Raw genomic sequence first — 27,324 nt, 5'->3', positions numbered from 1 at the left:
ACTTTTGTCCTCCTGCAAGAGAGGCAAAAATGTCATCTACTCTGGGTAGGGGATACTGGTCTATCTCCAGTTGAGAATTTAGTGCCATGCGGAAATCGCCACAAATACGTAATTTCCCATTCGCTTTCTTTACTGGTACAACTGGTGATGCCCACTCGCTGTGCTCTACCTTTGAGATGACACCTTGTTCCTCCAGCCGGCTTGGTTCAGCTTCCACACCTGCTCGGAGTGCGAAAGGTACCGTCCGAGCTTTGAAGAACCTAGGCTGGGCATTGGGTTTCAGTCTGAGTCTCACACAGTCATGCTTTATTTTTCCCAAATGGTGATCAAAGACTTGTGGGAATCGCTGTTTCAGGGATTCCACCCATCCCACTTCATCCCCTGATGGGATGGTCACGGTGTTGCAGGGGTTAATGGCGATGTCTGGCATGCCAAAGTAAGCAATCCAGTCTCTCCCAAAGAGAGGGGGTCCCCCATGTTCTAGGATATATAATGGCATTCTTTTCGTCTGACCCTTTAGTATACCTGTACTTTCACGTACCCCAGTGGGTGGAGTATCTGCTTTGAGTATGTCTGCAGTTTGATAGGTGTTGGATGGACAGTTGTTCGGATCAGAAGTTTTCTCCATTGTTTCTGGGTGATAACTGAAACTGCTGCTCCTGTGTCTACATCCATCTTGAGTTTCTTTCCTTCCACGGTTACCTCTACAGTCATTGCTGAGGGTGCTGAATGCATATGATGTATGTCCAATCTGTGGAGCACTTCCTCATCCTCTGATTCCGATGACAATGTATATCTTCCCACCATATATGCCTTTGTCCTGGGGTTCAGAGGTTGTTTATTTTGCACCTTCTTACTACGGCAGACTCCTTTCAGATGGCCCGTCTTGCCACAATTATGACAGAGCTGATCCTTAAACCGGCAGACTTTGTGATCATGGTCTGTATTCCCACAACGGTAGCAAGCTGACATCCGGGTTGGTGAGGTTATAAATTTACAGTTAGCTGCAGTTGGCTTGAGTGCTGTTCTGAAAACTTCCTCTTTAACCTCTTCCCTTCTGCTCTGGGGGTTCAATGCCTCTGTATCTTTCACAGCCATTTCCATCACTGAAGCTATCTCAATTGCCTTTGTAAGGGTAAGATCTTTCTCTGTTAACAGTCTCTTTTGGCTAGACTCACTATTTAGTCCCATGACAAACTTATCCCTCAGTGCAGTCGGTAAATACTCCCCAAAAGAACAGGTTGAGGCTAGTCTGCGAAGGGCGAGAACATAAGCCTTAATATCTTCACCCGGCTGTTGCTGCCGTTGATAGAACCGGAATCTTTCTGCAATCTCTAGTGGTTTAGGCTGGAAGTGATTCCCTAACAGTGTTAGGAGCTCTGCCAAAGTCTTAGTTGCTGGTTTTTCAGGGAAAAGGAGATCCCTAAGAGTGTGATATGTCCTAGCACCAACCACTGTCAGAAATACTGCTACTTGCCTGTCGCCTGGGATGGCATTTGCAGCAAAATATTGTTCCAGTCTCTCAATCCAGGAGCTCCACGTTGTCTGTTCTCCATCAAATTCGCTTAATGTCCCGATCAATGACATTTTCCTGCTGGGCTCTGTGGGTGTTTGTATCCAACTGACTATCCAGAGTTGTTTTTTTTTTTTTTTTTTCTTCTTTTCCTTTCTCACACGTATAGTAACCTTGTAAATCCCATCCTCATCGCCACTGTTATATTCTCCGTGTTGTGAGAGACACAGGACTCTGGTCTGGAACAACGGATGTTTTAGTACTCTCTGTACAGCATTACAGGACAGCTCTGTATATCAATACATCTCTACATGTGTCTAAGCTGGCCACTCTGCCCCTTGACCCTTGTCATCACTCCTGGGTGGAGCCAGCCTTAAAGTGACAGTACATGTGAAACCCTTCAGGTATAACAACTGATTCGGTTGAGTCACAGCACAAAGAGTGCTCTTCTGTGGCTTCTCTCATTGGCCCTATTCCCGAGCAAGTCCTTCCTCCCATTGTATTGGACCGTGGTAACCACAGATGCCAGCTTGTCCTGCTGGGGAGGAGTGCTTGGGAAGCTGTGTGTCCAGGGGGTCCAGACTTCCCACGGCCGTGGCTTACCTCAATCATTAAGGGGGCACCGAGAGTGTCTTGGCAGCCCAGGAGGTGGCCTAGATCCTAAAATGGGCAGAAAATTGTGTTCCAGCCCTTTCTGCCATGCATATCTCAGGAGTGGAGAACTGGAAGCCGGATTACCTGAGTTGTCAGGTGTTTGATCAGGTGAATGGTCCCTGAACCCAGAGGTGTTTTCACCTGCTGTGTGTCCGGTGCGAGACACCCAACATCGACCTGTTAGCCTCTCGACTAAACAAGAAGGTACAGAGGTTTGTAGCCAGGTCTCGGGATCCTCTGATGCCACAGACTCACAGGTGGCTCCTTAGGGTCATTATCGGCTGATATGCGTTGCCTCTGCTGAAACTCCTGCTGAGGCTTCTGCGCAGAATAGAGGTGGAAGGGATTCTAGTGGCCCCAGCCTGACCTCGCCGGACTTGGTACGCAGATCTGGTAAGGTTGGTTGCTGATGCTCCTTGGAGACTTTGGAGATAGATCTGCTGTCTCAAGGGCCGATCTTCCATCCTGCTTTACAGTCGCTGGCTTTAATAGCGTGGCTGTTGATAGCCAGGTATTGAAGGACAGGAGTCTTTCTGACTCAGTGATTCCTACACTGTTGAAGTCTAGAAAATCTACCTCCCAGGAAGATCTAGCATCATACGTACATCTCGTGGTGTGAATCGTTGAAGGTGCATCTTCGCCTTTTTTTCCGGTGGCTAGGATTTGGACCTTTCTCCAAAGAGGGGTTGAACAGCAGTTGGCCTTGGGTACTATTAAAGGCCAAGTGTTGGCTTTGGCTGTGTTTTTACAACGCCCTTTAGCTGTGCATGCTTTGATTTGCACTTCAACTCAAGGGGTTCGCCATATGGCTCCTCCAATACAATCCCCGTTACCTCCATGGATTCTTAATTTGATATTGTCTGTTCTTCAAAAACCTCCCTTTTGAGAACATTAGGGAGATTCCTCTGCTTACGCTGTCACAGAAGGTAGCCTTTTTGGTGGCTATTACCTCTGCTCGTTGAGTATCTGAATTGGCGGCGCTATCCTGCCGTTCACCTTTATCGGTGGTCCACAGAGATAAGGTGGTACTTCGACCTAATCAGTCATTTCTGCCTAAGGTGGTTTATGATTTTCATTTGAACATTGTGCTGCTTTCACTCTGTCCTAAGCCCAAGTATCCCAAGAAAATTGGCCTTGCATTCTTTGGACGTGGTTCGGGCAATTAGGGTTTACCTAGCTAATGAATCTTTTTCATCAGACTCTTTTTGTCCTAGAGAAAATATTCTCTTTGAGGGTGTATGTTTTCTAGGTGAGCTCCATGTTACCTGTTTGGCTATGTTTAGCCTTTGGGGAATTACGTTCTTTTCTGCGTTGTTTTCCTACCCCTCGTGCAAATACTGCTTTGGGACGTCCCAATGGTCAAGAAGTATATGGAACTGCGTCTGTCAATGAACGATAGAGAGAACTGGATTTTTGACTTACCGTAAAATGCTTTTCTTTGAAGTTCATTGACAGGCGCAGCACCCGCCCCTCTATTTCTGAGTGGCTTGAGGTTTTTTTTTCTAAACACTGCTTGCAACAAAACTGAATCCTATAGCAGAGTGAGTGGGTGTATGCCTGCAGGGACTGCCCCATAGGCGTGGTAAAGATTTTTCTTCCCTAGTGTCCTACTCCTATAGGGGGCAGCATAACCCAATGGTCAAGAAGAATTTGGAGCTGCGTCTGTCATTGAACTTCATAGAAAAGGATTTTACGGTAAGTCAAAAATCCAGTTTTTACCTGCTGTATATACAATGGATTAAAGTAATCAAAGTGTAACTGAACGCAAAATTTTTTTATTTTTTTTTTAATATAGAGAGATCAGAACACCTGTTAATTTTTTATTGCTCTCTGTGCCCCAATTAGGGAGATTCTAATTTTCTAATTGTGCTGTTTACTATTATCATTGAAAGTAAAAGAAAATCACAATGTTTCCCCAGAAACGAGGGGTAATGTTTCAATAGGGACACAGGGTCGGGGTCCCCAAGGAATTCCCTTAATTTGCACGGATTTCCTCTCACTTCCTGTTTGGCTATGGAACAGGAAGTGAAAGGAAATCTACACAATTGGACAGAGATGGCAAAACAAATCTGACAGGGGTTATAACTCATCCTTCCTCTATCCAAAATGAAAAAAAAATGCCTATAGTTCTACTTTTAAAAGGAAATAAAAAATATAAGAAACCTGTCATACTTAACTGCTCTGTTTTGCACAGAGCAGCCTGATCCTCTCCTTCTCGGGTCCCCTGCCGATGCTGTGGGCCCCTCCCCCTTGCTGAGTGCCACTTTAGTAGGCCGCTTGTAGTGGGGGCACTCGTGCATGCTCACTCCTGAGCTGGGTCCCTGTGTCCAAAAGAAACACGCATGGCTCAACCTCGCCCCCACTTCCTCCTCACTGGCTGTGATTGACAGTAGTGGGAGCCAATAACTCCTGCTGCAGCGTCTCAGCCAATTAGGAGGGAGAGACTCGGGCCTCATGCACATATAGCTGGATTGGGATCCGGCTTAGGCAAGTATTGGGGGGGGGGGGGGCTGAAGGGGAAGCTGAACACGTAGAATGCGTGAAGGTAAAAAACTTTCAGCCTTTACAACCACTTGAGGGGGGCATAGCCACCAGAGTGAGGAATAGTGCTATTTCCAGGATTATCAGGTGAAAAAAATGCCTGAAGATAGAAAACAAATCCAGCCACCACAGTTAAGGAATTGTAAGCTGCAATATATTTTTTTGTTTTTAGGTTTAGAGAAAGCCGTTTAACCCCTTCCGTACCGCGTCATGTAAAATGACGTCGGCACAAATCCTTTCTCGATCCGGGCCGACGTCATATGACGGCGCCCGGATCTCCCCGCTACTGCGCGCCCCCGGGGGCGCGCAGCGCGGCGATCGGGGGTGAGGCTCGTCCCTCGGACTGAGCCCAACCCCGATCAAGGTAAACAGCCAATGAAATTGGCTGTTTACCACGTGATCGGCTGTGTCAATCACAGCCGATCACATGAGCGGCTCCAGCGCGAGCCGCTCGTTCCTTCCTTAATGCGCGCCCCCGGGGGCGCGCAGCGCGGCGATCGGGGACGAGGCTCGTCCCTCGGACAGAGCCCATCCCCGATCTAGGTAAAGAGCCAATGAAATTGGCTCTTTACCACGTGACCGGCTGTGTCCAATCACAGCCGGTCACAAATGTCATCAGAGAACATGGTAACTAGCTGTCACCGTGTTCTCCTCCTCACACACTGATCCTGTGTGAGGAGGAGATTGTGGTAACAGCTAGTTACCAATCATAGTGCACCCCAACCACACTGATTGCCCCCCCCCCCCAATAAAGAGCACCTGTCACTAGCCCATCAAAGTACCCGAGTACCTGTCACCAGCCCATCAGGTACTCAGATGACAGGTACTCGGGTACTCTGATGGGCTGGTGACAGGTACTCGGGTACTCTGATGATGGGTACTCGGGTACTCTGATGACAGGTACTCGGGTACTCTGATGACAGGTACTCTGATGGGCTGGTGACAGGTACTCGGGTACTCTGATGACAGGTACTCGGGTACTCTGATGACGGGTACTCGGGTACTCTGATGACAGGTACTCGGGTACTCTGGTGACAGGTACTCTGATGGGCTGGTGACAGGTACTCGGGTACTCTGATGACAAGTACTCGGGTACTCTGATGACAGGTACTCGGGTACTCTGATGACGGGTACTCGGGTACTCTGATGACGGGTACTCGGGTACTCTGATGACAGGTACTCGGGTACTCTGATGACAGGTACTCGGGTACTCTGATGACAGGTACTCGGGTACTCTGATGACAGGTACTCTGGTACTCTGATGACAGGTACTCTGGTACTTTGAGTACCCGTCATCGGAGTACCCGAGTACCTGTCACCTACCCAACAGAGTACCCGAGTACCTTCCACCTGCTCATCAGAGTACCTGACACCTGAAGTACCCGAGTACTTGCCACCTGCTCATCATTACCCATCACTACTCATCAGTACTCATCAGTACCCATCAGTACCTATCACCTATTAGTATCAGTACTGATCATCTGTACCCATCAGTACAGTATCAGTATCACCTATCAGTATCAGTACTACTCATCAGTACCTATCACCTGCCTGTCACCTGCCCATAAGAGTACCCGAGTACCTGTCACCTGCCTATCGGAGTACTCGAGTACCTGCCACTTGCTCATCAGTACCAGAGTACCTGTCACCTGCCCAGCAAAGTACCCGAGTACCTGTCACCCTTCATACAGCCACCATGTCTAAGTCCAAAAAGGTTAACATACGTCGTCCGTTTAAACCTAAATACCGGTGTTATGGCAGCAGATAGCTGCCATAACCCTGGTATTTTTTTAAACGGTGGACGGTTGGCTTTCCGATAAGGGTGGTCCCAGCGGCAGATTCGCCGCGGGATCACCCTTCCGGGGTGGCGGAAGAGGTGCCCCCCCCCCTCCCGCTGCATTCTGGTCCTTTTCCCCGCTTACCGGACCCGCCGGCAGCGGGGAAAACGATCCGGTCCCAGATCCTCACAGACAGGATGTCGAGTGAGGGCAAGCTTGCCCTCACTCGACTCTATGGTCTTGGAGGACCGGAGCTACGGCAAACGTCGTTGCCTAGCAACCAGTTTAAAGGTCCCTTTTTTTTTTTTTCATTTTATTTAATTTTTTTTTAATTTTTTTTTTTTATTTTTTCTATCTTTTAGTGTACTTGTGAGATCTGAGGACTTTTTGACCCCAGATCTCACAAAAAAGAGGTCCTGTCGTGCCTTTTTCTATTACAAGTAATGTTTACATTTCTTGCAATAGAAATAAAAATGATCAATTTTTTTTTTTTTTAAAAAAAACAGTGTAAAAATAAAAAATAATAAATAAAATAAATAGTAAAAAAAAAAAAAAAAAAAAATTAAAGCGCCGTGTCCCCGCGAGCTCGCGCGCAGAAGCGAACGCATACGGAAACCCCGCCCACATATGTAAACAGTGTTCAAACTACACATGTGAGGTATCGTCGCGATCGTTAGAGCAAGAGCAATAATTTGAGCCATAGACCTCCTCTGTAACTCTAAGATAGCAACCTGTAGAAATTTTTAAAATGTCGCCTATGGGGATTTTTAAGTACCAAAATTTGTCACCATTCTGTGAGCGTGCGCAATTTTGAAGCATGACATGTTGGGTATCTATTTACTCGGCGTAACATTATCTTTCACATTATGGAAAACAATTGGGCTAACTTTACTGTTTTCTTATTTTTTAATTAAAAAAAGTGATTTTTTTCCCAAAAAATTGCGTTTGGAAGACCGCTGCGCAAATACGGTGTGATAAAAAATATTGCAATAATCTCCATTTTATTCTCTAGGGTCTCTGCTAAAAAAAAATATATAATGTTTTGGGGTTCTAAGTAGTTTTCTAGCAAAAACAACTGATTTTAGCTTGTAAACACCAAATGTCAAAAATAGGCCTAGGCAAGTGGCTAGGATGCATGATGATGCTCCTTGGATGTTTAGGCCCCTCTATATGGCTAGGCTGTGAAAAAGTCTCACACATGTGGTATTGCCATACTCAGGAGGAGTGGCAGAATGTATTTTGGGGTGTCATTTTTGCGATGTACATGCTATGTGTTAGGAATATCCTATAAATTGACAACTTTGTGTAAAAAAAAAAGTTTTTATTTTTTTCCCACATTTTCCAAAAACTTGTGGAAAAAAATGACATGTTCAAAGGACCCATAATGCCTCTTAGAATATACGTTGGAGTGTTTGCTTTCCAAAATGGGGTAATTTTGTGGACTTTTCCATTGTATTGTTGCTCTAGGGCCTTGAAAAGTGTGATAGGTAGTAAGAAAGTTTTATGTGTATTTATGCTCCTAAAACGCCTTATGGTGCTACTTGGACGTGGAGTCTCTTTTTGTGGCCAGGCTGTGTAAAAGTCTCACACATGTGGTATCACCATACTCAGAAGGAGTAGCAGAATGAATTTTGGGGTGTCATTTTTGCTGTGTACATGCTATGTGTTAGAAATAGCTTATAAATTGACAACGTTTTGGGAAAAAAAAAGAAAAAAAAATGTTTTCTTCATTTTCCCAAGAATTGTGGGAAAAAATTATAACTTCAAAAAACTCACCATGCCTCTTACTAAATACCTTGGACTGTCTACTTTACAAAAAGGGGTCATTTGGGGGGTATTTGTACTGTCCTGACATTTCAGGGCCTCAAGAAAGGAGATAGGCCATCAGTACATCTGGTGTGATCAATTTTCAGTAATTGGTACCATAGCTTCTAGACTCAATAACTTTCACACAGACTAAATAATATACACTAATTTGGGTTAATTTTACCAGAGATATGTAGCAGTATAAATTTTGGCCCAAATGTATGAAGAAAAATTAATTTTTTGCAAAATTTTATAATAGAAACTAAAAAAAAGTGTTTTTTTTGCAAAATTTTTGCTCTTTTTTTGCTTATATCACGAAAAAAAAAAACCCCAGTTGTGATCAAATACCACCAAAAGAAAGCTCTATTTGTGTGAAAAAAATGATAAAAATTTTGTTTGGTTACAGTGTAGCATGACTGAGCAATTGTCATTCAAAGTGTGAGAGTGCTGAAAGCTGAAAATTGGTCTGGGCAGGAAGGGGGTCTAACTGCTCTGTATGGAAGCGGTTAAGGAATGATCTCTGTTACCAAGATTCAGCTGGTCATACAAAATATTTTTAACTGTTAGAGAAATACCTTTTTAACCTCTTCAGATTCAAAAGCATTAGGGAAAAGTAGATTATAAAGCTTTTTTTTGAAAGTTCTGCAGTTGCCATGGAGAAGCTGCAATTTACAGCTACTCTAAAAAGCAAGTATGATTACTGATCACAGAATGATGCTTCTCTCTAAGTGCTGATTTATATTTACTAGCAAAGCAAGCAAGTGTACCCATTCCATCAGGAGCAGAATGTAGGACTTTACAATGACCCATTGGTTAGTATAATGGCAATCCTGAAACCTTGGTTCAGTTTGCAGCAAGAAGAGAAGTAGTGCCAGAGCACTTTATCATAGTAAACCCTCAGCTAGATGTCAGGGGAGCAATGAACCACTAGTGGGATATAGATTTAAAACCTTGAAGACACTAAGGGATGGTGTGGTATATTGTGTGTTCTTTTTTCCCTGTACTTTGTATTCTATTGTAGGTAGAATGCTGAACAAACGGCTTTAACAAATGTGTAGTAGTGATTTAAGAAAATGCGCCAAATATTTTATTTGTACATCATGCAATAATTGTACTACTTTTCACAAAAATTTGGGAAAACTACTTTTACCAAATGCTTTTCTTCTGCTTGCGACTAGCTGCTTACCTGGTTAGTTGATTGCCCAGCCCTTCTATTTCTGCATATCTACATAGACTACACCTCGTAATAGTTTGAGAGGTTTTCAAAGATTCTTCACTTTCTAATTGGGGTGGGCAGGAGACTCAGTTTATTAGGCAATGCCACAGGTTTTACATATGCTAACATCATGCTCACAGAGCAGCAATTTTGGTGTCAGGACCTGGATCACATGCTGGTGGCACTGTGCTTCCTAGAGCAGAAGATTGTAGCTCCGATATCTGCCAGTAGATCCCAGTAATCAGTTTCCACCTAATGCTGGCTGATAGTTTTTAGGTCCTCCTACTTGTGCCCCTGGCTCCAATGTTATGCTCTGCGTGCCATTTACTCGGATCCTGACCCTGATCTTGCTCCTGACCTGCATCCTGTGTTCTACTGCCTCTTATCTGCTATTATTGTTCCTTATTCCCATCCTGGTTCCCCCCTCCTCATCTGTTTTCTGGATCTCCAGTTTACCCGGATGATCTGTGTTTCCCATTTTGTGTATGTATTGTGTATATAGTCAGTTTGTTAGACTTTCTGTTACTGTTGGGTTGCTAGTTATATTTTTTTGCTTTTGCCATTGGGGTATGGTTCACTTATATCTTTGTTTTCTGTGTTTTGGATGGGTTATATTTCACTGTAAACAAATTTTAATTTAAAGCATACACAGTCTGATCTCCTAAGTGTAGCTACACAGATTTGGCCATCCCTGCTGCTGATTCCTGACACTTGGCTAGTTTACAAAGTGCAGCATCTTTTATCTAGGCAGAAAGATGGGACACTTTTACCTATGCAAATGGGAGCACACACATGGCTGTGTCAACAAACTGCCACAATAGTTAACATTGTCAAAACTTAAAAGTTTTTAAAAGATGTTGCTATAGTAGGTCTCTGCAGATGGTGCTGTTGTTGGGGCTTTAGCTGGTTGGAGGACTAGGAGAGCAGCAGGATGTGTTTTGGGCTGTTTTAGCTATGTTTTTATAGTTTTGTCAAGTAGTAAGTGGTTGGATTCCTTGTGGCAGAATTCCCAACCACACGCAAGAGCAGTACTAAACAATCAGGTGGACTGTAGTGTTAAAAGGGACACTGCGATAGGATATTTTCAATTATATTAAGTGGTCACAATAAAGCTTTGTGTGCTTGTTGAAGCCCTTCCTATGAGTTAAGCAGCTATTGTTGCTATTTCTGTTATAAGCTATTCTACAGTGAAGGATCTACGGTCAAGTACATTTGTTAATGTATTTTGTATCTTTCTATACTTTTATTGTTTCACTTTGGACATACAGTATATGTTTTCTCCAAAACGACTGGATATTAAATACATCATCAGACTCTTTCCAATATACACAGTATATTTCAAGAATGTTTTCTTGATTTTTATACTTGATTGTCTCTGTTTTTTTACTCTAGCTATGTTTTGTATTGGAAGAAAAGATTTTCAGAGCAACCTATAACAGAATTCTGCTCCGTAATCAAGACCAACTCTGAAGCTCCAGAGGGTAAGTGAAGATTCTGGTAAAGATGAATGCATAAATTGATAATCCTTTCATCCAAGGAGCTACGACACTGTCCATAGATAAGGTCAACATTTATTGTATGTTGTTTTCAATACATACCCTTGGAGTAATTTGATACCCATTTTCTCTTGAAGACCGCTTTATGTTTAGAATAATAGAATGCACGGTGCCCAAAGGAACTTCCACCTAATACACATCAGACACCCTGATGGCGGATCTCATGGACACTTTCCAACCCCCCCTCCCCCTCACTGAGCGTCTTCGAACTGTGATTCTCCTGTGTATTTTTCTTTAGCCGGTATAGAGTCATCCTTCCATTACATAGTTGATGTTCTCCTCCCATTACATGCGAGAGTATCAACCTCCTCTTATACCCCCCCCTCCCCCGTAACTTCCCACTCCCCCCCCCTCCCTTACCCCCAGTGCCATTTTCACTAGATCAGTCATCTACTTTGTACAAGTTGTTTAAGTTGTTGTACCATTTGGTTTATCGAAAATCTTTCTCTTAAAAGTATAGTATCTTGTAGAGCTGCATATGGCTGTACTTGCTGCCAATTATTTAATAAAAATATAAAAAAAAAAAAAATATGTCAATCTAATCCCTATTTAACATTTTGGGTGTTTTCAGGGACTCTGGGTCATCACTGACTGACTAAAACGTGTTTCTCTCCCATTCACTGACAGATGCAGCTCCATATTCTTCTTGACCATTGGGTTATGCTGCCCCCTACAGGAGTAGGACACTAGGCAGGAAAAATCTTTACCACGCCTATGGGGCAGTCCCTGCATGCATATACCCACTCACTCTGCTATAAGATTCAGTTTGTTTCTGCCTAGTTTAGTAGTAGGACCGAGTTCTCCGCTGGGACTTCGGTCTTCGCTTTTCTTTTTTATTTAAAAGGGAATGTTTGTTAAAAAATAAAATTTTTTAGCTAGTTATGTTCCTGAGAGAACTGCAATCATGGTAGTGGCTTCCCTACACCAAGGAGACTTTTTGGCTTCCATCGATATCAAGGATATCTACACATCCCTATTTGTGCTGGACACCAGCGTTTTCTTTGCTTTGCTGTAGGAGAGGAGCATTATCAATTTGTGGCGTCCTCGCCTTTTTTCGGTGGCTAGGATTTTGACCTTTCTCCAAAGAAGGGTTGAACAGCGGTTGGCCTTGGGTACTATTAAAGGAAACTATCAGCTTTGCCTGTGTTTTTCCAACACCCTTAAGCTACACATGCTTTGATTCGCGCTTTTATTCAAGGGGTTCGCCATATGGCTCTTCCAATACGATCCCCATTACCTCCGTGGGATCTTAACCTAGTACTGTCTTCTTCAAAAACCTCCCTTTGAGAACATCACGGAGATTCCTCTGCTTACACTGTCACAGAAGTTCCCCTTTTTGGTGGCTATTACCTCTGCTCGCAGAGGATCTGAATTGGTGGAACTATCCTGCTGTTCACCTTTATCTGGTGGTCCACAGAGATAAGGTACTTTAACCTAATCAGTCGTTTCTTCCTAAGGTGGTTTCTGATTTCCATTTGAATGAAAACATTGTGCTGCCTTCACTCTGTCCTAAGCCCAAGCATCCCAAGGAAATTGCCTTGAATTCTTTGGATGTGGTTCGGGCAATTAGGGTTTACCTGGCGGCTACTGAATCTTTTAGGAAATCAGACTCTCTTTTTGTCCTCATGGAAAGACCTCAAAAGGGATTGATTGCATCTGCCGCAACCATATCCAGATGGATCAGGCAGGCGGTGGTACAGGCCTATTCTCTGAAGGGTCAGGTTCCACCTTTCCCTCTAAAGGCGCATTCTAGGTTGCTGAGTGCCTCTTGGGCTTTTCGCCATCAGCCATTAGTAGTGCAAGTTTGCCAGGCGGCAATTTGGTTGTCTGTGCACACGTTCACAATGTGATGTGTTGGCATCTTCGGATGCTTCTTTTGGCCGCAAGGTTTTGCAGGCTGCTGTTTAAAAGAGAAAATATTTTCTTTGAGGGTGAATGTTTTCTAGGTGAGCTCCAGTTGTTGTTCCTGGTTGAGCTCCATGTTCACTGGTTGGCCTTTGAGGAATTACGTTCTTTTCTGCGTTGTTTTCCCACCCCTCATGCAAATACTGCTTTGGGATGTCCCAATGGTCAAGAAGAATATGGAGCTGCATCTGTCAATGAACGATAGAAACCTGGATTTTTGGCTTACCATAAAATACTTTTTCTCTGAAGTTTGACAGACGCAGCACCCGCCCCTCTATTTCTGAGTGGGTTGGGGTTTTTTTCTTCTAAACACTGCTTGCAACAAAACTGAATCCTATAGCGAAGTGAGTGGGTGTATGCCTGCAGGGATTTCCCCATAGGCGTGGTAAAGATTTTTCCTGCCTGGTGTCCTACTCCTATAGGGGCAGCATAACCCAATGGTCAAGAAGAATATAGAGCTGCACCTGAACTTCAGAGAAAAATTTTATGGTAAGCCAAAAATCCAGTTTTTCTCAGTGCTTTTCTAAGACAGCGTTTGGGAGATGGCTCTGCCCACCCACCAACGGGAAACACATCATCCATCTTAATGTAAAAAAAAAATATTCACCCTTGTGCCTCAGGTATTTGTTTCCTCCAGCCACACAAGAGCATCACAGGTTTATTTTTTCTGTGCTCTTAGGCCTTCGTGCTAGTTGTGGGGGCTTCCTATTACAGCCCCTCTGTGATTCCAGGGACAGTGGACTTGGTGGGGTTGCATTATCTGGGTTTTGTCTTTGCAACTTTTGTTAGTAACCAAGTTGTGGAACCTTTCTTTCCCATCACCATTGTGGTGATCCCCAAGGTTCCTTCCCCCAACTATCCCAGTGGGCGCAAAGGCTCGAGTATAGCCCTCCCTTACTCGCATTTGGTCAGGCTCGGAGTCCTCCCCTGTGTTACCTCAGGCAGAATGCAGCCTGCTTTGCTGTGGGCCACCCTGAATTGACAGCAGTATGGTAGATGTGTTGTATTTCCTGGTGTCTATATCCACAGACACCAGCGTGGGAGTGCATGCAGGTGGGGGATGAAGCAGTAGGCAGACCTGAAGCTTACAGCAGATTTCATAGCAGTGCTACGCCCATGCAGTCTGATTCCACCATGAAAGTACGCTACGTATCTGGCAGAGGGCTCCAAGGTAAGTTGAAGTTTTTTTTTTTTCTTATTACCCCCCCCCCCCCCCTGCTACACCCATACAGTGTAGTGTACCCTTGGGAGGAGGTCCTCTCTTTTGGATGTTGGTTTTCATTGGTGGTTGCTTGCCTCCCTCTTCTTCCCTTTTTTTTTTTTTTTTTTTTTTTTTTTTTTTTTTTTAGTAAATGACAATTTTTGTTTAAGTTTTGTATTTAACCACAAAAATAGAATGGAGTAACAGATTACATGAAGAACAAGCAATCTAGTTGCGATGCAACAATGCAGTAGGTTCCTGAGGAAGCATTTTGAATAGGTTGCTTGCCTCTTACAAGCACAGGGTAAATGTGATTGTGCTTCTGTCCACCATTAATGTGGCAAGTTGAAGGCAGAGGCTGCAGCCATTACACCTCTCAAGCTGCAAAGGAGCTGAGAAATTAGCAGAAGCCCCAACCTGCTAACTCCTTCTATTCCATTTGTGCAGGTGCAAGGCTACTGCAGTCTGCTTACTCCATTTTCATCATCAGTTAGACACTCCTTTTTTTTCAGCAAGGCGAGGTGATGATCTTGAGTTTTCCTTGATTGATTTTGGGCAATAGCCCACCCCTAGGCTGAACTAGAAACATAAATTGTAGATTCTGCAACATTTCATTATTGACAGGCTTCTGGGCTAAACCCACATGCAAGGGCTGCATAGACAAATCTGTATTTAATGATTGCTTGTTAATACACATGAAGGTTTTGGACTTCTGATTGCTCTGATTACGCTTCCAGGCTCAGGGTGTCAGCAGATTTGAAGGATAAGTTCCCCTTTGGGAACATGAAAAAAGAGGTGAGAATATCATGGGTTGACTGCTGCTTTGTCCCTATATCTAATATAACAAGCGCATCTTCCATGGGACTTTATTGCAGCCAAAATTCACACAAACGCATACATTTTGTAGTAAAAACATGTTTATTGAACAACAAGGTTAAAATTCCTCTAGTCTAGACAACATGACTATTAGTCTATTGCTTGTGTCTCCTAATTAGGAGTAGAAATATCATGGTGTATATATGAACTTTATTATCTAACCACTGATTTTATTCCCAACACCTTTCAACTGTAAAACAATCTTCTTCAGGGAGTGTAGGTGGAATCTATCTAAATAAATAGAGAAATAAGAACAAGTACAGAAACCAAAATGCGATTAAAAGGTGATGATAAGAAACCAATAATACAAACACACAAAATTGACTCGTAACTGAATAGACCAAATATTGAGTTAAAATGTTGCAACATGTCTTCTGGAAGTCCCCAGCATGGACGGTGAGGTCATGCATCCCACAAAGGATCAGAAACAGGCAAGATGGAAGCGATAAGCTTTGTAGGCTAGCCGCCCAACGTGGATCTAAAGATTGTTAACTAAAGTGAAAGTACAGTATATATAATGTAACATATAAAGGGCACTGCATCTTTAACAGATAATGGAAAATTGTTACCAATACTTACCGTCATTTTCCTTTCCTGACTCTGCGTCATGCCATCAAGACTACGGGTCAACTCCGCCCCCCCCCCCTGGACCCCCATAGGACATTCCTGAATACAGCATAAAAGGCAGGCAGTAGCTGGTGGAAGTGTTCTGTAAAGAGCTTGAGACGGACCAGGAAGGGCATGTGCTGGCATGACGCAGAGCCAGGAAAGGAAAATACGGTAAGTATTGGTAACAATTTTCAGTTCTCTTGACCCTGCATCATGCCATCAAGACTATGGGACTTAACTAGCCAAACCCAGGGAGGGAAAAGCATAACCCATAGACAATAGGTGCTGCTGCAGAAAGTTTTTTTTTTAATATCTTGACAGAGCAGATGACAATACTGAAGCCCCCATCTGAGCGTACTGGGACGAAACCATGTCCAGCTTATAGTGCTTTATGAAGGTATTAGGAGATCTCCAACTTGCTGCCTTACAGACTACGTCTGCCGATACCTTGGACCAAGCTGCCCATGAGGATGATATTGCCCTTGTAGAGTGTGCCCGAATCTCCTGAGAAGTGAGGCCTTCCAGGGAGTAAGTTGCTTGGATCGCCTTAACTATCCATGTAGAGAGGACTCCCAAGAGGGGCCGGCGTACCCATCCTGGGCCCCTTTGGAAATACAAAAAGAGCATCTGTCTTCCAGAATGAGACCGTGCCAGATAGATCATGCCATTTAGGCTCTTCCAAGCTTGAATGAGAAGATGAAAAGGCCTGGAGAACAGACTCCCAATTGAAATGGAAATCTGACGAGACCTCAGGAAGGAACTTTGGGGAAGTCCGCAACACCGCACTGTCTGGAAGGAAGGTGCAGAACGGCTCTTTGCAGGAGAAAGCCGCAATGTCTGAGACCATGGCTGTCAAAAAAAATGTTTTCAATGGGAGTTACCATAAAGGGCTGTCTGAATTCGGGAAAAAGGGGGTCTTTAGCAACCCGCTCAAATCGAATGGTAAATCCCATTTTGGAAAGCAAGGATGAATAGACGGGCGTATCTTGATCGCCGCTCGGAGAAAGCGGACTACCAGAGACTCCTTTTGACCATGGGGTATCAGTGAGGGCTGAAAGTGCTGACACCTGAACTTTAAGGGTGTTGAGGCCAGACTGCAGGAAGTCCAAAATATTAGCCACTGAGGGGGAACGGAATGAAAACCCCTGTTGAACCTAGAACGTTTGAACCTTTGCCACACCCTATAATAAGTGGCCTTAGTAGAATTATTCCTGGCCGACAAAATGGTGGACATTACCGAGTCAGAGAGATTTAAATTCCACACAGTCAAGGCCACACGGGCCGGGTTGGGGGTGAGTCTGGCCATTGCAAACGAGAAGATCTCTGGCTTGGGGAAGCCTGATTGGAGGACATTCCACCAGGTGACAAAGAAGTAGATACATATTTGCCAGCACACCAAGGATCTTGCAAAAGCCGTCCAAAAAACTTTATTCAAGATAAGACCACATCAGAAAAATATAGTGCCAGGTGACAAAGAAGGGGAAACCATGGCCTCCTCGGCCAGAATGGAGTGATCACAATAGCTGGTACTCCTTCCTCCATGATCTTCAGTAATGATTTGAGGATCAGAGCAATTGGTGGAAATAGGTAGACTTTTTTTTCTCTGTCGCTCATTGACAGACGCAGTCCTCTTGATTAATATCAAATCGGGTTATACTGCCCTCTACAGGAGTAGGACACTAGGCAGAAGGAAAACGTTCTGGCCACACCTTAGGGGCAGTCCCAGAGGGTATATCCTCTCTCTCCCTGCTACAGGATGTCAGTTTTTTTTTCTGTCTAGTTAGGAGTAAGGACCTAAGTTCCTTGCTGGGATCTTTGGTCCTGGCAAGATTTTTTTAGAAAAACTTTTTTTAGGCAGCTTTTTTTCTCCAGTTGTTCCTGTGAGATCTTCAAGCAAGTATGCTGAAACTGGGTGACGGGCTGGATGTTAAGATCCAGTGGTCACCCCAGTCAGCCTACGAGCGCGTGCAGGCCCTAGCTCCGCGCTGGGTCGGCCGCGACTTAGTCCCACTGGACGGGGACTGACCCTGCGAGTTAAACGTCTCGCCTGGTCGCCGACGACCAGTTGTAAACTGAGTCACGGCGTCCGTATTGGTCGACAGCCCCCCCACCTCGGTGGAGAGGGGTTCTGTCAGGAGTGGCGCCCGCCGGTTCCGGTATGGTGAGTAAGATGTTCCCCCTCTCCCCCTGTCGGGTTTGTGGGTGTATGCGGGCCCCTCCCTGGGATGACCGGGCCTTTATAATCCTGGATCCCCCCTCTATCCTATAACAGGTGTCACAGATCCCCCTCTTGAGGGTGATTTAGTGAATAGGAACCAGAAGGCTTGGTTTGGGAGCTGACAATCAAAAGTCACTGTATGAGGGGCACTGTAAGGGACCATGACTGAAGTCAGTGGCTTGCATTACTGTTAGGATGGCCATGTAAGAGGGTGATAGCATCTTACCTGATACATAAGGTGCAATACAGGCCGATGCCTGTGCATGGACTACCGCCATCCGCAGGCCGCCATCCTCCCACAGGCCGTACACCTCCCGCAGGCCGCACAGGCCGATGACTACCTTCCGCAGGCCGCAGCCATCTTTCCACAGGCCGCCGCCATTTTCCCGCAGGTCGCGCGGGGCCGCCATCTTGGCGTAGCCTCGTGTCTCCAGCATGGAGGCGGCCATTTTGGAGATGACCAAACACCTCGAGGAGTAGTATGGGAGGCGCCGGAAGGCGTGTAAAGGGGCGGAGCCGCCTCCTTTACCCGGGAAAACGAGCCAAAGACTTCCTGTCTGTAACACAGTGCTGGGAGCAGGTTGATAGAAACTTCTGTGCATCAGGTGGTGAGCCTTGGGGTCTCTCTCTCTCTCTGTGGGGTCCAAGCAGGTAACACTGAGGGGCGCTGTTGCGCTGGGGGACTACGGAAAAAAAAAAAATTTTCTTTGAAATTATTTTTTGTTTGCGGGCAAGTGTCTTGAATAATCATGGACCCTGCCACACATGTATCCCCACCTGATCCCCTCGAGGTGGCCGCAGGACTCTCCAGTGCCCCACTTATGATTGATGCATTATCAGCAGTTTTGGAGTCTTTAGTATCCCGGGTGGAGGTGGCCTGTCAGGGACGGGGGTCAAGAAAGCGACCCCCGCCTACCCCTATTTCATCTGATACTTCAGATACGGATTCTGAGCTGGTCACTGCAGCTGCAGGTCCCTCTTCTGGGGCTGCTGTCTCAGGTACGGTCTCCTCAGACAGTGAGGAGGACGTTTCTGCCTCCGCCATAGCACAAGAAGAAGCGTTGGTGGATGCACTAGTTGTGTCTGTCCGGGAAACCTTAAGTCTTGAGGTTACACCGGCAGAGGTAGCTGAGACTGAAATTCCTTTTGGTACTAGCAAGCCTACCAAAATGGCGAAGGTTTTTCCCTTGCCCAAATGAGGTCGTCCGGAACGAACCGTTTATCCGTTTGAGGAATCCCTCCTTAAAAAATGGACGGTACCACCAGTGGTGGACTCACCGATTTCCAGACTAAATAAAGCCACTGTTATCCCGTTGGAGGACGCTCCGTCCTTTAGGGATCCGGCGGATCGAAAAGTGGAAGCGGAATCCCGCTCCATTTTTTTCCTGATAGGGTCAACCTTTAGGCCAGTGGTTGCCATTGGTTTAGTTTCACAAACATTGACAGAATGGGAATCTCCCGTTTCAAGGGGATCGCCTGTTTGGGTGAGATTATAAAGGATCTCACTGGGGGCAAGAGCACTTTCTTGCCACAGACTGCTAAGGGTAAAGGACCTCGTAACAGAGGTGCTCCTTTTCTGCTCATAAAAAGTTTTCGTTCCGCTGTGGCGGGTGATAAGGCGAAGCCCTCCAAAGCCCCTTCAGGGGGTTTCAAAGGGCGCTGGTCGGGTAAACAAAAGTCCGGCTCAGCCAAGCCTGAAGATAAGTCCAATACAGCCTGAAGGTGTGCCCCCACCCATCACTGGGGTGGGGGGACGTCTTCACCGGTTTCCAGATCCATGGCTTTCCAGAATCCCGGACAAAGGGGTTCACAAGGTCATACGGTCGGGATACAAGATCGAGTTTCGATCACTTCCACCGGTGCGATTCTTCCCTTCCAATATTCGATTATCCCCGGATCGCTTAAAACAGGGCTCGACAATCCCCGGGCGCCAGGTCGCATTTGCGACTAGAATTAGCGACCTGGCGCCTGTTGTGCCCTGCAGAAGGTGTCCTGTCATTTTTGCACGGACTTCCGCGCCGTCCGAAAATTGAGGCCCCGGCTTTTCGGCCTACTTGAGATGAGAGAGGCTTCCAATGGGGAACTGGCGCCCTCTTGTGGTGGCCGGGAGTAATGACTGTTGTAATGACTGTTTCCACTGCCTGCCTGTTCTCAATGCATTACCATCTCCCTGTCCAGTTAGTTACCTTTGACAGGGAGTGTGGTTATTATTATTAATTTAATTTATATTTTAAATGTAAAAAAAAATAAATAATATTTTCTTTTTTTTTTTTTTTTTTGTTTTTAATTATTAAAAAAAATAAAAAAAATATTTTCCTTTTTTTTTTCCAATTATTATTATTAACCACTTTACCACCGGAGGATTTTGCTGTCTTACGTCCAGGCCACTTTTTGCGATTCGGCGCTGTGCGACTTTAACAATTGCGCGGTCGTGCGACGCTGTACCCAAACGAAACTTACATCCTTTTTTTCCCCACAAACAGAGCTTTCTTTTGGTGGTATTTGATCACCTTTGCGATTTTTTACTTTTTGCGCTATATACAAAAAAATAGCGTTTATTTTGAAAAAATAACAATATTTTTAACATTTTTTTATATGAAATTCCCCCCCAAAAAAATGTAAAAATCAAATTTTTTTTAAATTTTTGGCCAATTTGTTTTCTGCTACCTACGTTTGGTAAAAAAAAAATCACAATAAGCGTATTTTGATTGGTTTGCGCAAAAGTTATTGCGTTTACTAACTAAGGGAAAGATTTCTGTCATTTTTGGTGTTTTTTTTTTTTTTTTGTTCGGGACTGCGACATGGCGGCCGACAGATCGGACCCTTGACTGACATTTTTGACACTTTTGGGGGTACCAGTGACATTACTGCAGTAATCAGTGCTATAAATATGCACTGTTACTGTAAAAATGACACTGGCAGGGAAGGGGTTAATTTTATTGGAGAGGGAGGGGTTAATGTATGCCTGGTGCTTACTAACGTGTGTGGGGGGAGGGGGCTGAGTGACACAGGGACAGATCGAGGGTTCAGCTATGCTGAACCCTGAAATCTGTCACTCCTTGTCACTGAGATCCGCCCACTCTGTTTACACAAGCGGGCGGATCTCCAAACTAGATTCCCCGACAATCGGGGAAGAGCAGCAGCGATCGCCGCCGCTCCTCCTCTGGCCCGACTCCCGCTGTGACTGAAAACAGCGGGAGCGAGCCTCCACAAGGGGCGGAGTCCAGCGACGTAGGTCTACGTCGCTGGACGATAACGAGCCACATTGCTGCAGTAGCAGCAATGTGAGCAATGGTAAAGAGGTTAAAAAAAAAATCTTTTTTCTCTTACGTCCTCCGACAGTCGCCGCCCACTCACAAGTCTTCACCAATGGGTATTGACCTTTTCTCCGCAGGAGTAGCTAGGCAACAAGAATTGTTAATAACAAAAGCTTTTAGCATAGACACACCCCTAGGGGCTGTCCCCTCAGTCAATACCTCCCTGCACCAGCATTCCCAACTCAGTTTGATCTTGCCTAGCTTAGGAGTAGCAGGCTTTCCTGTGCTGGGGCTTCAGTCTCAGCCTTCTACCCTTTTTTGATTTTATTTCAAGTATTTTTCTTTCCTTTAACTAGCTGTTATTTTTTGTCCGCTTTAGTTTAGGGTTCTTCGGATGAAGATGTTCATGCGGAGCTGGGTCTCGGACTGGCCGCCCTGGATCTCAGGGCTGAGTGCCAGATGGATCCCCAGCCTGCCATCGAGCGTTCAGCTTAGGTTTGCCCTGGCACATTGAACGACCCATCCCTGTTCGCTGCAGGGATGCTGCCTGTGAGGTGGCTACCTCACTGGACGCCATGCTGCGGTCTATGGCTGCGATCCACAGGCGTCCTGGCTGCGGCACTCCCTGTCTGCCTTGATAGCGGTTTGTCGCTGGAGACGGCTCCCCACGCCATCCGGTACGGTAAGCACCTTCTGTGGGGGGACCTTCTGTGTGGGTGTCAGTCTGTGGCTGTGTAGAACCCCCATGTCTGTGAAAATGCGGGCTCCCTGTCAGATCCCTGTATGGATGCATTGCCTGTGGGCTGTGAGGGGGGCCATCCTGCTCTGCTGTGAGTTCTACTCTGGGTGCAGATATAGGTACAGACGTGTTGTGCGGCGGCCGCTGCTGCGATCCGCCATTTTTTTGCATATATGCTGTGGCCGGCCCTGTCCCTATGCAGCGCCGTGTTTTGGCGCCATTCGCCGCCATTTTGGCGGGCCGCGATAGTTTGGGCACATGTCGGCGCCATTTTCCTGTAGCCTCATCCCTCAGCCGAGCGGCCATGTTTGCGGAAGCCTTCATAGGCTATTTCAGTCAGCCAGCTATTGCATCACTTCTTCTTTCTCTGGGACAGCGATCGGTGGCAGCAGCCTGTTTGTGCTCTCTCCAGGTTTTTACCTTCTTTGTCCTGTCATTCCTTGCTCAGTGTCCTCTATCCCTGCGGGATCGGTGCATTCAGTAGTGTACGGTGGGCTGCGCTCGCCGTGGTGTTAAAGGGCCAGTACTCTTTTTTTCCTTTCATTGCTGGGGCATGGATTCTCAGGATAGCAAGTTCCCCCCCCCGCCCTGGTGGGCGACCAGGGGGCTGCTGCACCCCCCGAGGGGGCTGATCTGGCCGCGGTAGTGGCGTCCTTAGTTTCTCAGGTGCAGATGCTGATGGCTGATCGATCCGCAAAAAGGGCAAGGTTGTCCATTTCCTCTGATTCAGAGGGCGATGTGGCTGCTGTGGCTGGCGTGCCCTTCTTGGGGTCTCGCTCATCTCTGGACCTTATGGGGTCTGAGGGGGAGGCGGAGGTGGAGGGGGTTGATGTTTCTCCCCCTGGCTCGCCTGAAGAGCTTGCACTCATGGATGAGCTGATTACCTCTATCAAGGAGACACTGCACCTAGAGGATGAGCCCACTCCTCCTGCTAGGGTGTCCTCTTTTGGAACGCAAAGAACCCGCAAATCAGCGCAGGTTTTTCCCTGCCCTGCGGAATTTCATCATTCTGTTAATGAACAGTGGCGCAATTTGAAGAAGCCCTTTTACTGTGCCAAATAAGTTTAAACTGCTTTAGCCGTTTGCGCCCTCCACCGACGAGCGTTGGTGTGTGGCGCCTCAGGTGGATCACGCGGTGGCCATTTTGAACAAGGCTACTGCAGTTCCTTCTGAGGATACCCCGGTTTTCCGGGACCCTACGGACAGGAGGCTGGAGTCTCTTGCCCGTCATGCCTATATGGTTGCTGGATCTATGCTGAAGCCTATTTTTGGTTCCATTATGGCGGCCCAGGCTGTTGCAGATTGGACGAAGGTGCTCAGGCGCACCCTGGTGGCTGATTCGGCTCTGCCTGCCACGTTGGCTATGGTGGATCAGATCCATCAAGGTGTCATGTACTTGTGTGATGCGGACTTGAATTTAGCTCCCTTGGCTGCGCGCCTGTCCAGCGTGGCGATACTGAACCGTCATCTGATATGGCTGAAAAGTTGGTCGGTCGACCAATCTTCTCGCAAGACGCTGGCGGATTTTCCCTACGCGGGATCTCGCCTTTTTGGCGAGGCTTTGGATGCTCTGATTATAAGAGTTACGGGGGGCAAGAGTACTCTCTTACCCCAGTCTCACAAGCATAAGTCCTTCCGTGGTAAACGGAATTCCTCGTTTAGGCCCTCTCAGGGGTCCTTTCGTGTCTTTCGGTCGCAATCCAAGGGCAAGCCCTTCAAAGGCCACGGCTCCCAGAAGAAGCCGTGGGCAGGTAAGCAGAAGTCGGGCCAGTCCGGTTCGACTTCCCATGCCAATTCCGCCTGAAGGGGCGCCCTCACCCGTTTCTGGGGTGGGGGAACATCTGCGCGGTTTCCTACAACCTTGGCTGACCCACATTCGGGACAGATGGGTTCAGGAAATCGTTCGATCTGGTTACAAGATCGAATTTCTCTCTCGTCCGGCGGGCAGATTTTTTCCCTCAAATCTTCAGCTGTCTCCGGAGCGCTTGCAGGATCTGCACCTGGCGGTGTGGGGCCAAGGGGTGGTTGTTCCGGTGCCTCATCGGGACAGATTTCAGGGTTTTACTCCAATCTGTTCACTGTGCCCAGAAAGGAGGGCAAGGTGCGTCCGATTCTGGACTTGAAAGCTCTGAACCGCTTTGTGCGGGTTCACAAGTTCCGCATGGAATCCCTGCGCTCAGTGGTGGCTGCCCTGAGTCTGGGGGAATTCATGGCCTCCATCGATGTGAAGGATGCGTACCTACACATCCCCATTTTCGAGGGTCACCAGAGGTACCTTCGATTCGCCATTGCGGAGGATCACTACCAATTCGTGGCGTTACCTTTCGGTCTCGCTTCGGCTCCGCGGGTTTTTACCAAGGTGCTGGCGCCGGTTCTGGCCCTGTTACGAGCACAGGGCATTGCTGTCTTTGGGGTATCTGGACGATATCCTGATAAGGTCAAATGCCAGTCAGAGCCTGGTGACCGACCTGTCCACCACGATGCGGACACTGCAGGAGTTCGGTTGGACCATAAACATTCCGAAGTTGACTCTGTGTCCTTCGGTTCGCCTTCCCTACCTGGGAATGATTCTGGACTCTGTCCGAGCGAAGGTCTTCTTACCGGAAGACAAGCTTCGGACACTTCAGGACGAGGTCAGGTCCCTCAGGGACAACCGGCACTCGTCTCTCCGGACATGCATGAGATGTCTGGGTTTAATGGTCTCGGGGTCTCCAAGCGGAGATTCTTGCCGAGTGGGACGGGCGGCCGCAATCCCTGGATCTGCGGATCTCGTTGAGCCACAGCACCAGAAGAGATCTTCTGTGGTTGCTCCAGTCCCCGGCAGTGTCGGGGGGCAAGTCTTTTCGTCCATTATTGTGGACGGTGATCACCACGGATGCCAGCCTGTCGGGTTGGGGTGGTGTTCTGGGCGTTTTGTCTGGCCAGGGAACTTGGTCGGAGGAGGAGTCCTCCCTTCCGATCAACATTCTGGAATTGAGGGCGATAAAGCTTTGCCTTCTGCGATGGACGGACCGGCTTCGGGGCCGTCCAGTTCGGGTTCAGACGGACAATGCCACCGCGGTGGCCTATATCAACCATCAAGGGGGCACCAGGAGTGCCCGGGCGGCTCGGGAAGTGGCCGACATTCTGTCTTGGGCCGAGACGCGCGTCCCGGCGATAACGGCAGTTCACATACCGGGGGTGGAGAACTGGCAGGCGGACTATCTGAGTCGCCAGACCCTGGACCAGGGGGAATGGTCCCTTCACCCGATGTCTTCCAGATGTTGTGCGCGAAGTGGGGTTCCCCAGATGTGGACCTGTTCGCGTCTCGTCTAAACAACAAGGTGGAAAGGTTCGTGGCAAGAACGCGCGATCCTCGGGCGGATGCCTCGGACGCGTTAGTGGCGCCCTGGCATCAGTATCGTCTGATGTATGCCTTTCCCCCGATTCAACTACTGTCCAGGCTGCTTCGCAGATTAGCCTCGGAACGGCATGCGGTGATTCTGGTGGCACCGGACTGGCCTCGCCGTTCTTGGTACGCAGACCTCGTAAATCTGGCAGTCGACGCTCCGTGGCGCCTGCCGCTTCGGGAAGACCTTCTGTCTCGAGGGCCGATATTCCATCCTGCTTTACAGTCGCTGGCTTTAACGGCCTGGCTGTTGAAAGCCAGGTCCTGAAGGATAGGGGTCTCTCCCCTGAGGTCATTCCCACTTTGATCAAGGCTAGAAAAGCCTCTTCAGGAAAAATTTACTACCGTACTTGGAAAGCATACTTTGCCTGGTGTGAGTCCAGGGGGTATTCCCTTTGCTCATACTCGGTGTCGAGAGTGTTGGCTTTCCTCCAAACTGGAGTGGACCAGCGTTTGGCGCTGGCCACAATTAAGGGTCAGATTTCTGCGCTGGCCGTTCTTTCAATGCCCTGTGGCGTCTAATTCATTGATTAGCACCTTTGTTCAGGGGGTGCGACATTTGGCCCCTCCTAGGAGGGAACCTTTGCCTCCATGGGACTTGAACTTAGTTCTGTCCGTGTTACAATAGGCTCCCTTTTGAGAAGATCAGGGACATCTCGTTGTCTCTGTTGTCCAAAAAGGTTGCCTTTTTGGTGGCGATCACTTCGGCTCGCAGGGTGTCGGAGCTGGCTGCTTTGTCCTGCAGCTCTCCCTACTTGGTGCTTCACAAGGATAAGGTGGTCTTGCGACCTAACTCATCCTTTCTTCCGAAAAGGATCTCAGAGTTTCACCTTAATGAAGACATTGTCTTGCATTCCTTGGATGTTGTCCGGGCTATCAGGGTTTACCTGTCGTCCACTAAATCTTTTCGCAAGTCGGATTCCCTCTTTGTTCCTTCCTGAGGGACCTCGGAAGGGCATGGCGGCGTCGGCTGCGACCATCGCCAAATGGATCAGACAGACCATTGAGCAAGCCTATGCCTTGAAGGGGAAGGTTCCTCCCTTCCCTGTGAAGGCGCACTCTACCAGATCTTTGAGTACGTCTTGGGCTTACCGTCATCAGGCTTCTGTGGCCCAGGTGTGTAAGGCGGCGACTTGGTCGTCCGTTCACACCTTCTCAAAATTTTATAAGGTGGATGTTCAGGCATCGGCTGATGCCTCCTTTGGCCGTAAAGTTCTCAGTGCGGCAGTTTCTTAGGCACCCTTGTTTTTTTGGGCCCTTGGTTATTAGGGTGTTTTACCCCTGGGTTACTTGTTTTCCTGGGTTGTTGCTCCTGTTGAGCACGTTTTCCTGTTGCCCAGTTGGTTCTCTTACTATGGTTCCTTTCTCTGATGTGGGTACTGCGTTGCCTTTTCTACGGTTGCGTCTCCCACCCCTCATGTCTACACTGCTTTGGGACATCCCATTGGTGAAGACTTGTGAGTGGGCGGCGACTGTCGGAGGACGTAAGAGAAAACGGAATTTTTGTAAAATCTTACCGTAAAATTCTTTTCTCTGAGTCCTCCGACAGTCGCCACCCCCCGCCCCTCTTTTGGGGTTTTTGTGTACTCTTACTGCTATGCTACCAAACTGAGTTGGGAATGCTGGTGCAGGGAGGTATTGACTGAGGGGACAGCCCCTAGGGGTGTGTCTATGCTAAAAGCTTTTGTTATTAACAATTCTTGTTGCCTAGCTACTCCTGCGGAGCAAAGGTCAATACCCATTGGTGAAGACTTGTGAGTGGGCGGCGACTGTCGGAGGACTCAGAGAAAGGAATTTTACGGTAAGATTTTACAAAAATTCCGTTTTTTTTTTTTTTTCCTCATCGCCATGCCACAGCCGAAGGCCCCTTTCACACGGGCTGTCAGATCAGGTCCGCCTGTCAGTTTTTCAGGCAGACCTGATCGGACCCTTCATTCTCCTCTATGGAGCGGTAATCTGCCGCCATCTGATCCAGTCCGCCAAAAGCAGACGGATGGTGGTCCTATTTTCTATCCATCCCGTGGATCGGATGAGATGGCATCGGATGGAAAGAGACAGTCTGTTTCC

General features: G+C 47.2%; 1 protein-coding gene across 1 annotated transcript in view; it reads left to right on the top strand.

Annotated features, from left to right (window-relative positions):
• ZNF277 (zinc finger protein 277) overlaps positions 1–27,324 on the top strand; it is a 165,504-nt gene that overhangs the window by 42,297 nt on the left and 95,883 nt on the right. The window contains exon 3 of the mRNA XM_082254450.1: positions 10,901–10,989. Within this exon, the coding sequence (XP_082110576.1) occupies positions 10,901–10,989 (89 nt within the window). The remainder of the gene's footprint in view (positions 1–10,900; positions 10,990–27,324) is intronic.

The sequence above is a fragment of the Pelophylax lessonae genome (assembly GCF_965119305.1).
Source record: "Pelophylax lessonae genome assembly, chromosome: 4".
Taxonomy (NCBI): Eukaryota; Metazoa; Chordata; class Amphibia; order Anura; family Ranidae; genus Pelophylax; species Pelophylax lessonae.
This window is presented reverse-complemented; position numbering and strand designations above follow the sequence as displayed.